A 16,246-nucleotide genomic window follows, 5' to 3' on the forward strand; every position below is an offset into this window, starting at 1 on the left:
TTTAATTTTTGTGTCGTATAAAGCATGACTAGTGTGCCAACAGTTTAAAAAATCTGGTAACACATTATATACGACAGGTAGCACAGGAAAAATGCTGAAGTACAATCTGCCTTAAAGTAAAGGCTTCTTGTAGTTGAATAATGCCTGAAGGCTGATCTGGATCTCACAAGGTAACTTAAATCAGTTAATACTTCTGTTGATAGAAGGGCATTATAATTGAACTTGCTGGAGTATACTAGTATATTGATGACTGGGTCACTTTTGCAGATTTTTTTTTCTTTGCCTAATTAATAGGTCTCAACAACATTGTCAATATTTTGGTTTCAGATACAGTGTCTCTGCAGAGTTTGAAAGAAATCTATTCCTTTGAAACTTGGAAAAAATCCACCTCAGCTGAAAATCATTTGATACGGCAAAATGTTTTTAACTTTTGAAAGTGTTTCTTTGAGGTTCTAGGTGTCTTTAAGAAGTTCCCCCCCCCCCCCCCCCCACCTTTCAGAACATTATTTGGTACTTAATAGGTACTTACTCATTGACAGGCAATTACTAACTTTAAGTGGTAGAAAATAAAAATGATGCATTATGGCGAACTTTGGATATGTTTAGTCCCGTTCTCCATAGTCATATTTTATCTGGTGTAGTCATGGAGCAAGCAGGACTTGATTTCCTCCATATCTTTTTAAACACTTCAGTTACTGGACAATGAAATACAAACTCTGATGAGGCGGTTGCTTGTATTTGAAGATGGTAGAAAGATGGAGCTTGCTTATACAAGTGTTCTAGAAAACTCTTGTTTTAATCTAACTTGCTTATGTGCTAATTTTAAGCTTTTTTTCTTTAATTGCAGCAAGATAAACCTGATGTTATTCGACCTAAAAGAAAGTATGAGAAGAAGCCAAAAGTCTTACCTTCGTCTGCTGCTGCTACTCCTCAACAGGCGAGTCCTGCTGCACTGCCAGTCTTTAATGCTAAAGATTTGAATCAGTATGATTTTCCTAGCTCAGATGAAGAACCTCTCTCCCAGGTAGGACCTCCAGAGTTTTATTCTGATTTGGGGGTAAGAATGGGATTGAAAACTGAATTTACGAGCTCTCCCCCTCCCTTGTCACACCTTTCAATTTTAAAGGCTTTGTCTGGTTCTTCTGAGGCTGAGGAAGAAAATGATCCTGATGGTCCTTTCGCCTTCCGTAGGAAAGCAGGTTGTCAATACTATGCTGTAAGTAGAATTTCCTCATATGTCATAAGATAGGGCGTTGTTGTAGGAAAAAACTGTGTTTAATTGTTTAAAACTATTTTAAGCCTCACTTAGACCAACCTGGCACCTGGCCGTGGAGTAGCCCTAAAGAGGGAAGACTAGGAGATGTGCGCTATAGATACTGCTTAACCACCCTCACTGTACCCCAGAGGTGTATTGGGTTTGCACGAAGACGGGTCGGTCGCGGTGGAAGGTAAGCGCTCCCTAACTTGCAGAAATGTTGTGTATAAGATGCCTCTCAAGAAATAAAATTTAAAACTCAAAAACAGAGCCATCACAGAAGTTGACTTTTTAAATATTTGGATACTGTTTTCTAAGCTGATGATTAATGCCTTCATTTTTATTTTGCTGTAGTGGAAGCAGCATAATACTGCTTGCTTTAATGTTTCTAGACTACTTTTTTTTTTTTGTTGGCAGTCCCAAGTTCTGAGGTGAAAGCACATCTGTGTTAAATTTGTAAATGATGTTAAATGATGTGATGTAAATGATCTGTAAATGAAGATTTGCACAGTTGTCTTCAATCATAATTTTTTAAAATGACCGTATCTGGAGGCCGACTGTGATTTTCTAATGTTAGAAAAGAAAATTTGGTGGGAGGAAAACCTATTAAGTGACAGTAATTGCTAAGTTTTGGATGTTTCCCCCGAAATGAAAGCATTTAAGACTGTTACTTCATATGCTTGCTTTTAAATTTCTTAATCGAAAAAGTATTTCTGAATTATTTAATGTATAAATGTTATTTCTGAAGTGTTTTGACATGTCTTTTAGTCTGAATGTCCTAATAAGTTTCTTCTTTAGTTATACCTTTTTAAGTGAAAGAATGTGATTTGGCTTTCGGATGAACACTTAAAACCATGTTAGCAGGTCAGACTGGAATATTGGAATGGGAGCTGAGGGCTCTGGCATTTTGCGAGGGGGTTTGGAAGATAATTTTGACAGCTTTTGGAGCGGCAAACGTAGATGTATTCACTGTGTATGAGAGTAAGGCATTTGGACTGAATTTGCTTTAGGAGGGCATTTAGATTGCTTTTTAGTTACTTAAGCAGTTCTATTGTCCATTTTTTGTTTGTGTTTTCCATTTTATTGCTTGTTCTAGAACAGTTCTGTGTAGCCTCTGGTTATTTTCCTGTGACTTCTCTGAACCCAGGTGAGGAAACCAGTGATGATCTTGGGGCTTTTCTGGCCAGTGCCTAATTCTGCATTTTTTTTTTCCCGTTTTTAGGGTGCTACTAGACAGAGCACATTCGGACTATGATAGTACCTTTCGTCAGCTGGATTTTGAAATGCTTTCCTCATCACAACACTCTTCAATCAGTCAATTTGCCAATACCTCAGAAACAAATACCTCGGACAAATCTTTCTCGAAAGACCTCAGTCAGATACTAGTCAATATCAAATCATGTAGATGGCGGCATTTTAGGCCTCGGACACCATCCCTACATGACAGTGACAATGATGAACTCTCCTGTAGGAAATTATACAGGGGTATAAATCGAACAGGCACAGCACAACCTGGGACCCAGACATGCAGTACCTCTATACAAAGTAAAAGTAGCAGTGGTTCAGCACATTTTGGTATGTTTATTTTGACAAACTTGCTTCTAGAAATTTTAAACTTGGCTCAGAAAAAGGTCGTTCATACTTCGTGGTCTGCTCTGATAGCAGTCCATCTTCTCCTTGCTCTCCTTTAATTTGCTTCATTGAATGCTTATTCTTACGTAGTGCTGGCAGTAGCATACTGTATCTCAGACTTCTGCAAATGCTACCTCTGTGTTCAATTCTGGTTTTAGAAATATGATTTAGAAAATAACTTAAATTCTGTACAAAACTAACTCTGAAGATCTGAATTTTTAAAATTAAAAGTATGTTGGCAGAAACATTGAAAAAACATTAAGTTCCAGATTTTCTTCTAATCTTTTTTGTTTGATTGTTTTTTTTTTTTTTTTTGTAGTACATGGTGATAGTGGGGGAGAATGTTCAACTAAAACGTATCCATAGATTTCAGCATGCTCGTGAGCTCTCATCCTTGAGTTTTAGAAATTAGTGTCACTTTTCCATCCAAAAAAATACCTAACCTAGGTATTTGCTGCAAGCGCCATGTGTATCTACTTGTGCCTGGCAAAGCTCCCAGACAAATCACTTCTGTGTCAACTAATGGCAGATTACATGCTGTAGAACCTAAATTACTGATTTGAGGACCTGACTCTTAAGAAAACTTAATGTGGAATTGGTTTTGCATTGCAATACTGTGGGACAGCACCTCTCTTAATATTATCTTCTCCATAGTGGCAGACCGATAATTTCATGGTTAAAGTATAACATATACAGTTCTTGAATTTTGGTCAGTCAGTTTTGGTCAGTCAATACATTAAATGGCATCTTAGTGTAAAAATATTACTTTTAAAGATTTCTACCACTTTTTTTAAGGACTGATAATCATGTTTTCCCTACCATATTGAATTACAACTTCGGCAGAAAAAACTTTAAAAGCTGGAGAATTTGGGGGTAGAGGAGGGAGAGATATGTATACCTCATAGCTCCCCAAATGTGGTATGTTCTAGTTTGATCAAACCAGGAGTCCTTTCCTGGTATCTGATATCTTTCATCTTCCTGGTTTTCAGATACATTTTGTACACTACCTTGTCTTCACTTCCCTGCTTCTCCTATGTTTTTTGAAAATTATTATTCCTTGCATTTTTAGACTTACATGGCAGCTTTGTTCTATTCATTCATTTTGTGCTGCGTTTCTCTGCTGTTCTAGAGTATGTCTGTGTGTCGCCTTCCCCTCACCACTTCTTTTTACTTCTAAACCTCTTCTTGCCAGGAAATGTTTTAGGGCTAAAGTTTATGGTTTCTGATCTAAATGTGACTTCTCCTCCCCAAGTAATGTTTCAAGCTAGTAAACCAAGTCCAGTACTGAACGAGAATATCATGTCAGAAGCTGAACTGTGCTAAAATTGTACTAGCTAGGTTACCAATATAAAAACATAATTTTGATGTGTGATGAATAGATTATAAATACAATATAAAGTACTTACAGATAATGCACTATGTTTGAAAAATCACAATCTTTAAAAATTGAGTTCAAGGCATATATCCGTGGGTGTATATATGTATACAGGCATGCATAAAGAAAAACCCTTTTTTCCTTAAATTGTAAAGATAATTCATAATTGGGGCTAAATAAATTAATGGAATTCTTATTTATAGTGATGAGTTCTATGTGAGGTGTTTTAATTGTGTTGGCACAAAAACATTTTCCAAGTTTCAAAATACACCCATCTATACATAGATAGATATGTGTGTATGTGCTTAGTGGTTTTGCTCATTCATTCATAGTTGGAATTTTATACAGGTGGTTTACCTCATCTGTGTAAAAGATTTAAGTAAATGCTCAGTATTTACAAAGTTGTGATGTTTAGATTCATATTTTATTAGTATTTGATATGGAAACAGTATATACCATAAAAAGAATAATTTTGTCTGGATTCTTATGTGTACTTCAATTACCACAACCTTTGGATAGTGGTTTGTTGTTAATATAACCAGATGGATTATACTCGTGAATAATCTTAAGGATTCCTGTAGTTAGGTGTTTGTGAGATTTTGTTTATATGTGGTATAAAGGTGATCATCCTTTGAGGGTTAGATGTTTGAAAAGAGTGTATTATATAATTCATCTTACTGCTATTCTGTTTTCTGCTGCTCTCCTTTTTAAAGTCCTAAATATCTACACAAATTACAAATACAAGTAACACATGTCTTACATGTGCCTTTGACTTATTCAAAGGTGCATGTCAGGGCTCCAGCTGTTCATTATGTCTTTTCACTTTCTGTGCCAAACACTATAAAGAACATAGGGTACCTAACGTATGTACTGAAATTTTTCTAATGCTCTTTCTAATGCTTGAACAGGTCACAGTCCTGTTTGTCCCTTCTCCTTGTTTAAATTTTAAAGCTCTGAGATTGATCTATTTTTTTCCCCTCTTCTTTTAATGGTTCACTTTTCTTTACCTTTTGCCTTTAACTGGCAATTGGTCTTGCTGCCATAAAACAGTGATCAGTGCGTCTCTATTTTAAAAAACCCTTCATCATTTCTTCACTACTGTGAGCTGGGGTCAACCCAAATAGCTTAGCTTTGACATATGTTCCTCTTGAGTCTGTATTGCCTGGCAGAGGTGGTCATGTTACTATGCCTCTTGCCCATCATCATGGGATAAGTTTTGTCTGACTCCGTATCAAAGTAGTTTACAGAAACCTTAAATCTTTCTACCTGGAATGTCCCAGATAGAGTGCTGCTGATCTGTAAAAACTTACTGTGTAAAACTTTGCTTTTCAAGTCTTTTGTACACAGCCAGCATAGGTGAGAAGTTGAGGTGGTATCTCAAGATTTCCTACTAATCAGAGAACTCGTTATGAAAGCTGTGCTGTGGCATACCATTGTTATCCGGCTACAGGAAGCACTGATTTTTCCTCCTGAAGAGTGGAGAGAGGTTTTACTCAAAGAGCCAAGCATATGGTGATCATTTTGAAAGTGCCCCTAACCTTGAAGAAATGCAAGGTATTCTGACGCTGGCTTTCAAACTACTTGGCATAAAAGACAGCTGGAAGATGTTGAATCTTTAACAGTTGAAAAGAGATGTCTGAAAATTTCTGTTTCAAGTTATCTGGAATTTAGGCACATACCAGAGTTGTCATGCCTTGAACGCTAATATCTGAGGAAAAATAGCTTGACGCTTTTGAAGAGAATGGTTCTTGTTCATCTCATTGAAAAATTTTAAAGAGGCATCTTTTGCCTTCTTGCAAAAAGCATAAAACCCCCTATAATTCAAAGGTCTTCAAGCATATGGCATACATTACAGTCCTAAAAAAAACAGGCAGAAGTATAAAAGCATGATTCATGTGGAAGAGTAAGTGTTGTTCAGCAAGGAAGCTGTTCAGCAAGGAAGCTATTCGGTCTGGACAAAGACAAGATTACTTTTTGAAAGGAGCTTGTATTGCTGATGGTCTCATCAGGTCTCAGAACCTTGATGGTTCTTCAGAGATGCAGCTTATGTGTCTTAACAGTCTGGAGCATACAGTAGGCACGAATGTTCAATTGAAGTATTTGTGTCCCAGCACTTTAATCTTCCTTTTTGTATTAATTGATTAACCCATTTCCACCTTTTTTGCTAGGCAAGCTGAAATATTCATACTATGTCAAATGCTGATGACTATGCTTTCTGTTGGAAATCTGCTATTAAATACTTTGTATTCATATTTTGGGAAGGGATGGCTGTATCTAGTAGTCAAAAGATTGTGAGACACTTGAAGCTGTATAGCATGTATAATTCTGTTGCAGCCTTGTGTTTAGGAGGCAGACCAGATACAGTCACTGGTGAAAATGGCTGTAGAGCTGTTTGTTCCTAGGCTCTACAGTAAGACTAGACAACAGTGTTTTCTTCTGTTCTTTTCTGCTTTCCTCTTCCCCCAAAAGTTGTGTCACTTTGAAAAGAAAGCCTGTGAATGATCAAGATTAGATTAGCAGCTAACTTGGAATATGCTTGATAAATTCAGCTTCTTCTCAAAGAAAGAATTGTGAAGTATTTTAGTACTTTATACCCTCCATTATTGAGGGTACTTGACACCCTCTAGCCTTCTTGACAAAAAGGTCATTCTTTCAACTTCCCTTTCATGGAAGGAAACACAAGGAAGTTCCCCAATCTATTTGGCAGTGTCTCGCACCAGAGTAGAAAGATATGTCCTACCTTTTTTTTTTTTCTTTTTTTTCCCTCCCTGCTTTCATGCCATCCCTGGTTGAGTTTAGATCTTTGTTTAATCTTTATATCCATAATAGTCAAATACCACGAGCTGTCTTAATGTTTTCATTTTTCCAATTTTCCAAATGTCTGTTTCACATTGGATATACCCAGTCTTGAAGAATAACATCTGTAATGGGCATTTTCTATTATCACTGAAACTTCAGTCTTGGCCCCTTCCTCACACAAAACTATGGGGAACTCAGGAATAATGGGGGTGTTTGTAGCCCACCCTAGACTTTACTGAAGGAGGAAATTTTCAAAAGGGGAAGCTTTTGAAGTTATTTGTTCCCCCAAATAATTGTAATTGGAGGAAGAATCAACCTTTACTAAAACATCTGAGCACTTCTGGGAGACTTTCCTGATTCAGTTGGCTCTGCAGGGAATTTGTATTTACACTAGATTTTCTTATTTGACCTCAAAATAATTGGAGTAGGGCCTTGCTCTAAATTGCCTTTGACTCTTTGTATCTTTGGAAGTTGTTAAGCTTTACTTAGTCTGTGCAAGGATAGTCACATATGTAACTGCTAAATAGATAGTATGCATCCCAAACGGCCTGTGCTGTATGTCTGGAAATTCTTGTTAAGAATGTGGATGGATTTGCTAGAAATGCTTGTTACACATCTATATTTTTTCATTCAGTTGTCAGCAAAAATCCTCATTAATTATTATAGTCTGACTGTTTTTCCTTAACTAACAAGTAGGGAGTACCTACATAGATCTTACAATTTCTGGCCCTAGAGTTCTGAGATAAGGCCTTTTATAATAAGGTCTTTGGGGCTGAAATAGAAGGCTTTTGTAATAATAAACAAGGACCTAATGATTCATGTTCTCATAGAAACGTATTGTCTAATAATGGCATGTTCAAATTAAATCAATCTTGGAACTCCGTTTCAGAAAGTGAAACATATTTGGGCCTGGTGCATCAAATACTAAAACACACTGATGGCTCTAACTCTCCCCAGTCTTCTGAATTCAGTGGTGAGAGCTTGCTTTACATTAGAAAATCTTTAAGCAGACAGTTACATAAGCCAGATAACATTTCTCGTAAGATAGAGATCAAATTGTGATGTTCTGGATTTAGCACTGTAAATAGTGCATTTGTTTTGCATGCACTTGGGCATTAGCAACCACTAGCTGTTCTCTTGTACTATGCTTGGGTATTTCTTTTAAGAAAGCATTGTAACTTTATGCATCATCTTTTTTCTTCCTACTCTGTTTAGCAGTGTTGTACTTACGGGCTTTCCTCAGTAGGAATCTCTAATTACACGATCTTTCTCCTGTTACCTGTTCAAAACTGCTTTTTTAACGGCCATTCCCAGCTAGAAGGATGAGGGCAAGTTAACACTGGATGCATATTTGGAGAGCATCTCTGAACCCAAGATCATCTGTTACTTGCTAATGCTTCAGTGTTTTTGTTGAGATAGCGTTTCTTCTCATGAGACAACATCCTTCAAAGCATCAAGTTATATTTCTTTGATTAATCTAAATAATTCTTCAGGTATTTAACAAGACTGACAAACATTTGATCAGGCTGTTTGAGACTCTTGGACTGCATTAAGCTTTTCAAATTTTATTCAAAAAATGCTTACCTCTGTAGGTCAGTGTTTACTCTGTAAAGCTTTCTTAGTTTCTGTGGCGAATCTAGTGAACATCTCCCACTCAGGAAATCAGGAGGATGGCTAGTAGAGGAACCACAAGCTTATACATACAGTGCCTGCTTTCAGGGGTATGCTTCCTGGTTTTTGGAACGCTGGTTCTTGCGGTCAAGTTCTAAGTGTGTACTTTCCCACCTCAAGGAACCAGAGTAACAACAACGGGCAAGTTGTGTCTCAGTAAAACTTGCACAGGTAGTTAGAAAGGATCAGTGGCTGCTTACCATTCTTACCATTACCAAGGACTAATTCTTGGAGGTTTCATGTTCACACAGCTGCTGCAGCTGGCCCTCACTGGCCTCTTCTGGAAGGGGCTTGAATTTTCAGAGGAACAAAATATGGGCTGAAGTCTCTTAAGGCTAGTATGTGTGAAATGCTGTGATAAAACTAGTTAGCAGTGAAAGAGTAGTCGTATATTGCAGTACAAAACTCCTGAGGAATACAGATCTTTGAGAGGTCTGGCATCACCACTCTTGATCTGTGCTCCAGAAAACAGTGCTTTTTGAGTATCGCGATAACAGGACAGTTGAACAGCAGCATCCTACAGAGTTTTGTAGATAAATGAGTAGCTCAGTTGAAATATTTTATTTTAGTGACTTAATTTGAGGGGGAAAAAATGTTGCAATTTTTAGGATAACTACAAATCAGTCTTAAAGTTGTTTAAATTACTGAAGGAAACATGCATAGTGAGCCAGCTGTGCAGTGTGTTCTTAAACTTGAATTATTGCACAAGATTAGCTGTGGCTGTCATTAAGAAGATGCTTAAAACATTTTGTAAGTAGTCACTTATCCTGTCAGTCAGTCTCAGTACTGTATGCTTCTTTCCTTACCTTCATAGCTATAAATCTCTAGAGCTTTTTCTTCCTACCTTTCCATAATTTTTGCAGTTTGTAAGCCATAATGTTTCTCTATTTCTGATTACTACGGAAGTATATCAGCAACTAGTGCAACTGCAGAATAGGTGTGTGCACTGTCCCGAACTGTAGAGTAAAGAAGATAACACAGTGCACTGACTCAAAATCCTGAAGCTTTTCTGAACTGGATTATTAGAACCTGATTCAGAGATACCAGAAACAGTTCAGAAGCATATTGAATTGTAACTGTTTCAGTTCAAAACAGTGTGCTGCAAACATTAATAAGAAACAGGCACATAGTCCAGCTTCTCTGTAAGCTACCTGTCTTTTGATAACCATCTCAAGATGTGGATTATTCTCAATAAGAGTTCTCTTAACAGTTTCCTAACCTGACTCTTACTACATAAATAACTAAAAGGGTCTTAGAAAATACTTTTAAAATACATTTTCCCCAAAATCTTTTGCCTATGAAAGGCAGTTGAGACTTTCTGAAATAGTAATGTTCTTACTCATACTGTATCAGTACAGTAGGATATTGCTGTTCCTTTTCCACTAGACTGTGTAGTGAAGAAAACAAAGTTATACTGCTGTGCAGTTTACTACCTTTTTGTAGTATTAAATAATTATTTAGTAAGATTTATTCTGATCTATATTATTCTAATCTATTAATATGTTTAGTAAGTAATTATTTAAATAATTATTACCATATGATGGAAGCATGATGTAAGTCTAAACACTATGGCCCTGACATGTGGTTTATACAGAGCCTATAAATACTGCATTGCTTTCTAGGGCTTGTCAAGCAATAATGTACTTTAAAATCCTATGCATTTTTAACCACTAAATGTTATGTTAAGTCCCTATATATAGTATTTATTAGAATATTCAACTTTTGAATGAGAAACAGGAATAATCCAATAGAAATCTGTCCTTATCCAGGGTAAGGAATGCTTACCAAAACCTTTTCTTGGTTTATTGTAGGGTTTGGGGGTTAATGCAGTTTTTGGTTTTTTGTTTTGTTATTAAGTTGAAGCCCTTAATTTCAGAGATCATGGTATTTCAGTTGTCATTTACTATATTTTTAAAGCCTTGAAAGCCTCTAGTCATGTCAGGAATATGTAACTGTATCATAACACTGTTCTGAGTTACCACAAATACGATTACTGCTTTAAGTGTACAGAAAAGGTCTGGGCTTTCTTCTTGCTTGCTATTTGTTAGTGGTTTTTTTGTTTGTTTTTTCTTTCCAGGCAGAAAAAGAACAGTGTGTGACACAAAGTGACAATCATTTTTGCTACTTTTACATTACCAGGTTTCTGTGATCCAGATGAAAGATTTCCAGTTGTGCCTTTATCTCTTCTATATAGTAAAAACAAGAAGAGGTAATAAAATTTCCAGAGAAAATTCTTAGAGGCATTGGATTTCTTTTTTATTGATTTTTCTTTTCTTAAGATACTATGTTTGGTATCTGTACAACTAAATGTATGCTGCTTTTGCAGGCAGAAACAATATTCTGTGCATTCCATATAATGAACCCATTAACAGTTACCTTTTTCTAGTCTGCAAAGAATTCTATTTAAATGTCTTTTTAAGAAGACAGATGAGCTTGGAGCAGCTCTCTGAAAAGTTAAGGGTTGTGCCTATAGGTGTAGAGCAGGGCTGTGTACAGTGATTCCACTGTGCTGAGCACATGGGTGATTTCACAGGAGAACCTTGCTCACTTCTATTTCAGTTACATGCAACAAAAAGAAGAAATAAGGTTGGATTAAATAGATGGATGTTTTTTTTTTTTTTCTCATGTAAAGTACATATAAACACTCCTGTTGCTTCAGGAAGAACAATTTTCAGGACAACTTAGGCCTATCAGTAAGCTTTTTTTTCTTTTTTGAATTTATGCAGTTTGAGAGAGACTGTACTCCAGGGGTGAAGGGACCTGGCAGTTAGATCAGAATGGTAGTGAGCAAAATAAACGATGGCTTTTAACAGAAGCGGACAGAGTACCCTGTCCCAGTTTGCGTATCTTCATCGGAAATAACAATCAAGTTTGGTTTGATTAGCTGTCAGTAGTGTCAGTAACATTTGCGTTTGTTTCCATTAAAACATTTACTCAGTGAAGTTAGTGCTGCTTTACGTGCATCTTGGAGAAGGAAGAGTTAGCTTATGAAATTAAAATCTCTTACCTATTCTGGTGCATGAACATATCTGTATATACTGTGAAATAGAAAAGGAACATCAGTCTGATTATTTTAGGAGGCTGTAGCCTGTAGCAGTACTTTTGGAGCAGTGTTTTGTTTCTAATTTGGATGTAAGAGCTTAATTCAGAGTCTAGCAGCAAATATCTGATAGACTTGTAAACGGTATTTTGAAATGCTTCGTAGGCTTTTGGCTTTAACTTCAGAAGTAGCAGAAAATGTTCACAAATGTCTTAAATTGGAAAGCTGAAAGAAGTTGTACTCCTGCATATTTTCTGATGTGACAGATCAATAGGTATCTATGTTGCATTTCAAAGCTGGGTTTTGTAAGCGATTTTGGCTATTTGAGCAGAAGTAAGGAGTTTGCAGTTTGAATACAGATGAAGATAGTGTTCGTAGTGGAGGCTACCTTGTCACTTGTCTGCTTTGGTAGCTGTGTAACTGTTCTCATGCTACTGGGAAATTTTTATAGTTGTAAGATTCATGTATTACATATGAAGAAATACACAGATGCAGAATTTGAAACTGTAATTCTTCTAAACATCACTTCTAAAAGAACTTGGGGAGGTACTGTTTTTTTTTTTTGTCACAATAATGGCTATTCCTAAACAAATGCAGCTTGTCTCTTTAAACTCCATTTCACCAGCATTTTTGGAGTTAAAGCAAAGATGCAAGATTTTTAACTTTCTGATTTATTACATTCCCTATATGCTTTTATTAAATTTCTATTTTATAGCTAAAATCTATAAAACTTGAGGCTTAAATTGAAACTGACTTCTCAAAAATATTCTGACCCATTTTGCTTTTGTGTATTGGGTTGAATATAACCATGGATGTCGTCTTAATCTTTTAATTCAAAGGTGATGGTGTAGTATATCTCTTTTTTTGCCTCATTTTTCTGTCTGTCAGTCTGTATAGTGCTTTTACCACTTTGCATTACACTTCTGCTAACTTACTTCTAAGCAACATATTTACGGAGTTTTGCTGTAGAATAAAGTATCTTTCTAAGTCATATCTAATACATGGAACCTTTAATGTCTTCAGCACTACATGGGTTAAAACATATAGTTTCTGAAATTTAGAGATTTTTGGAAAAATTAGCAGTAACATAGAGTTGCATTAGTTGGTCAGTATAAATAGCGATATCAGACTGTAGCTGCATTTGTTCTGCCTGCCTTACTGCTATACTACTTTTTTCAGCTCTCCACATGCTAGTCTGTGTGAGTTAAAAACTTTTGTACTGTAAATTCTGTTTGGCGGCTTAAAAAGTCTCCTAAGGGACTTTTTGTTTATATGATGTAGAATTAAAATGAAAATGGACTGCCAGCCTCTTGAACGAACACACACACGCGCACACGCACATATGCATTTATCAAAGGAGGAATGATTTTAAATTGTATTGAAGAAATGCAGAAAGCTGAAACAAGATTTACTTATAAGAGCATTAGGAAATTGATTTATTACTTATGGCAATATAAACAAGTGTTGTATGCCTAGTTGCTGTCCAGTTTTATTTAATTTGAATGTAACAGCTGAATAAAAATATGACTTAAGTGCTCAGGTATCAAAGTGCTAGAGGTTTCCTGTATGTGATAGAATTTGAAACAGTGTTGCAGGAAAAACCATATGCATACTGAGAAAATACATGTTCAGCAGTGTTTGGTCTGTTTCCAAAAGCTGTTTTTCATTTTGGTTAGCCATTTGTACTGACCTGCTGCTTCTTATACAAGTCAGTATGACTGCTTCTGAGAATCCTTGGTTCAGTTTTAAACTGACAACAGACTTTCATTTTAGAAATGTAGGGGGTTTTTTTGTTTGGTTTTTTTTGTTTTGTTTTTTGTTTTTTAACCTATTGTCTTATTGGGTTAATAGGTGAACTATAACTTTTTTTTATTAGACATCCCCATGTGAATCTCGACAAGTAACACTTTTTAGCAGTTTTAATGCTTGTGGTCTAGCTGGAGAAAATTGTAGTTGACTTATCAAACATTAACTGTTGGATCGTATTTTAAGGACGTGAGAGAACGATATAGTTCTGTTGTATTCTGTATTGATGGAGTTGCTTGTATGACTGCTTTATTTTTTGTTTTCTTTTTAAGACCCTGTACTGTGACCTGCACAGTTGTAAACATGCTCAAATTTATATTTTCAATTAAATTTAGGTATAAGCTTTCATTGTAGGTGCTTGCCACCTTCAAAATGTCATCCGTGAGGGCTGAAAACGTGCAGCTTTGCATACTGTGCCACATTTTTGCATACTAATATAGTTACTAATAGTACAAATACTCTAGTTCTACAAAAAGTGAAACACAATGATGCTGTTTCTACTTAGAACTTCCTTTTAATGAGCTATTGTATAGTTTCCTGGGTTTGTTTTTACTCTTGTTTTGGTTTCCTCCTCCTCTTCCCTTTTTGGTATCTTGAGCTAAATACAGAAGAGCTATTAAATTTTTTACATTAAACCAGTTCATGAAGGGAAGGCTTAGTTTGAACAAAACCTTGAGAAGGGATAATAGCCTTTTTGCCATAATGCGTAAGTTGCATTAAGGCTCGTAATTTGCTGTGGTGTGTAGAGGTTTTCTTCATTTAGGATTATAAAATAGATGTGTTTATATACACAGCACCTACATATTTTGATATAGTATTTTCTCGTTTTATATTTTGTTCAGCATTTACAGCCGAACAATACCAGCAGCATCAACAGCAACTGGCACTAATGCAGAAACAGCAGCTTGCACAAATTCATCAACAGCAAGCAAATAGTAATTCCTCTGCCAACACATCACAGGTGAGGGATTTGTCTGTGCTATGATTTATCCCTCATTGTTTCCCACCAGGGTTCATCTCTAATTGTCAACTGTTGCCATAGAACCTTGAAACTAACCAACAGGAAAGTGGCTTTCGCCTGAATCTCCATCATAGCCATTCTGTAAAGTGTTTAGAAGGGACACTGCAGGTGAGTGTGGCAGGCATTGCCTCTGCTCCCTCTTAACAAAAAAAAAAAAAAAAAAAAAAAAAAAAAAAAAAAAAAAAAAGGGTCAGTCAATTAAATGAAATACTCAAAGAGTTAGGAGTAGGAGTGGCAAAGATCTCCAGCCATGTCATTATCCTGTTGATACTGGGGATTTTTAGGGCAGAATTCTTTTATTTTACTTTATTTATTAATAAAAAAAAGTTAATGTCCTGTACAACTATGGAAGTGTCTGATGTTCATAAATGTGTGGTGCTTACGCTGCTGATGGACATGTTTTAAATAATTCAAAAGTTGCTAACCATCTGAACCTCTGAGTCGCTCAACTGTGTGTGGAGTTTTGTGAAAACAAGTTGACATGTGAAATGATGTTCTTCCATAGTATTTTTGAAAATAAGTTTATTTGTTTTTAAAATACTTGTGGTTTTTTTTCCTTCCATTATTATTATAATGGAGCTAAAAGTGCATGGAAAAATCACAATTCAGATTTTACCTAGTTATACCAAACATTGAAAATTTGGTCTGAAAGAATGACCAGACTGGTTCTGATTTACATGGATTGATTTGCGTGTTACTAGTTTTTGTGTAGCTTTAAAATGGGGAGAGTAATGACTTTGGGGAGCTTCAATCACATATATTTGCCACTATTGTTCTTTTTAGGGTTTTGTTTCCAAGACACTGGATTCTGTTAGTGCTCAATTTGCTGCTTCAGCTTTGGTTACATCAGAACAATTGATGGGATTCAAAATGAAGGATGATGTGGTGCTTGGAATTGGGGTGAATGGCATTCTTCAGGCCTCAGGTATGCAGCTGTTCTTACAGTATTTGACTGCATCTTGGTGGGGTTTTCTGCTTCTGCTTGTTTTTAGTGGGGATATGAATGTCTGTTTGGAGTTGCATACCCTCTGGAAAATGAGCTTATTGTGTGTGGTGTTTTGTTTCTTGTTTTTGTTTTTTTTTGCAGGAGTATACAAGGGCTTACACCTCAGTAGTACTACACCTACATCACTTGTACATACAAGTTCATCATCAACAGCAGGTTCAGCCTTGTTACAGCCTTCAAATATAACGCAGACTTCAAGTTCCCACAGTGCACTGAGTCACCAAGTAACTGCTGCCAATTCTGCAACAACTCAGGTTCTGATTGGGAACAACATTCGATTAACTGTACCCTCATCAGTTGCCACTGTAAACTCTATTACCACACTCAGTGCACGGCATATACCTAGGACTTTAAGTGCTGTTCCGTCATCTGCCTTAAAGCTGGCTGCAGCAACAAACTGTCAGGTGCCCAAGGTTCCAGCTTCATCCTCTGTGGATGCTGTTCCAAGGTAGGTTTGGGGGGCTGGGGGGGGGTTATGTGCTTATGTTTTCTGGTCTTTGTTTTGCTAGAGAAATACATTCATGGCAAATAGGTATACTAGATTAGACCAGCTTAACCTTGTGTGTGAGATGGTAGCCAAAAATGGATACTTAGGAAGGAAAACAAGAACAGATTTTAAACTAAGACTAGCAGTGTCTCCT

General features: G+C 36.4%; 1 protein-coding gene across 4 annotated transcripts in view; it reads left to right on the forward strand.

The window, feature by feature from the left end:
* EPC1 (enhancer of polycomb homolog 1) overlaps nt 1-16,246 on the forward strand; it is a 64,491-nt gene that overhangs the window by 46,770 nt on the left and 1,475 nt on the right. For 2 of the 4 annotated variants that reach the window (XM_062568934.1, XM_062568933.1), the window contains exons 7-13: nt 848-1,024; nt 1,127-1,216; nt 1,300-1,448; nt 2,478-2,830; nt 14,421-14,539; nt 15,383-15,524; nt 15,687-16,053. In XM_062568934.1, coding sequence (XP_062424918.1) covers nt 848-1,024; nt 1,127-1,216; nt 1,300-1,448; nt 2,478-2,830; nt 14,421-14,539; nt 15,383-15,524; nt 15,687-16,053 — 1,397 coding nt within the window. Of the gene's footprint in view, nt 1-847; nt 1,025-1,126; nt 1,217-1,299; nt 1,449-2,477; nt 2,831-14,420; nt 14,540-14,588; nt 14,708-15,382; nt 15,525-15,686; nt 16,054-16,246 lie in introns of those variants that run through there. The other 2 variants (XM_062568936.1, XM_062568935.1) reach the window with 2 other exon arrangements.

Source organism: Rhea pennata, chromosome 2 (genome assembly GCF_028389875.1).
Source record: "Rhea pennata isolate bPtePen1 chromosome 2, bPtePen1.pri, whole genome shotgun sequence".
In the NCBI taxonomy this organism is placed as follows: Eukaryota; Metazoa; Chordata; class Aves; order Rheiformes; family Rheidae; genus Rhea; species Rhea pennata.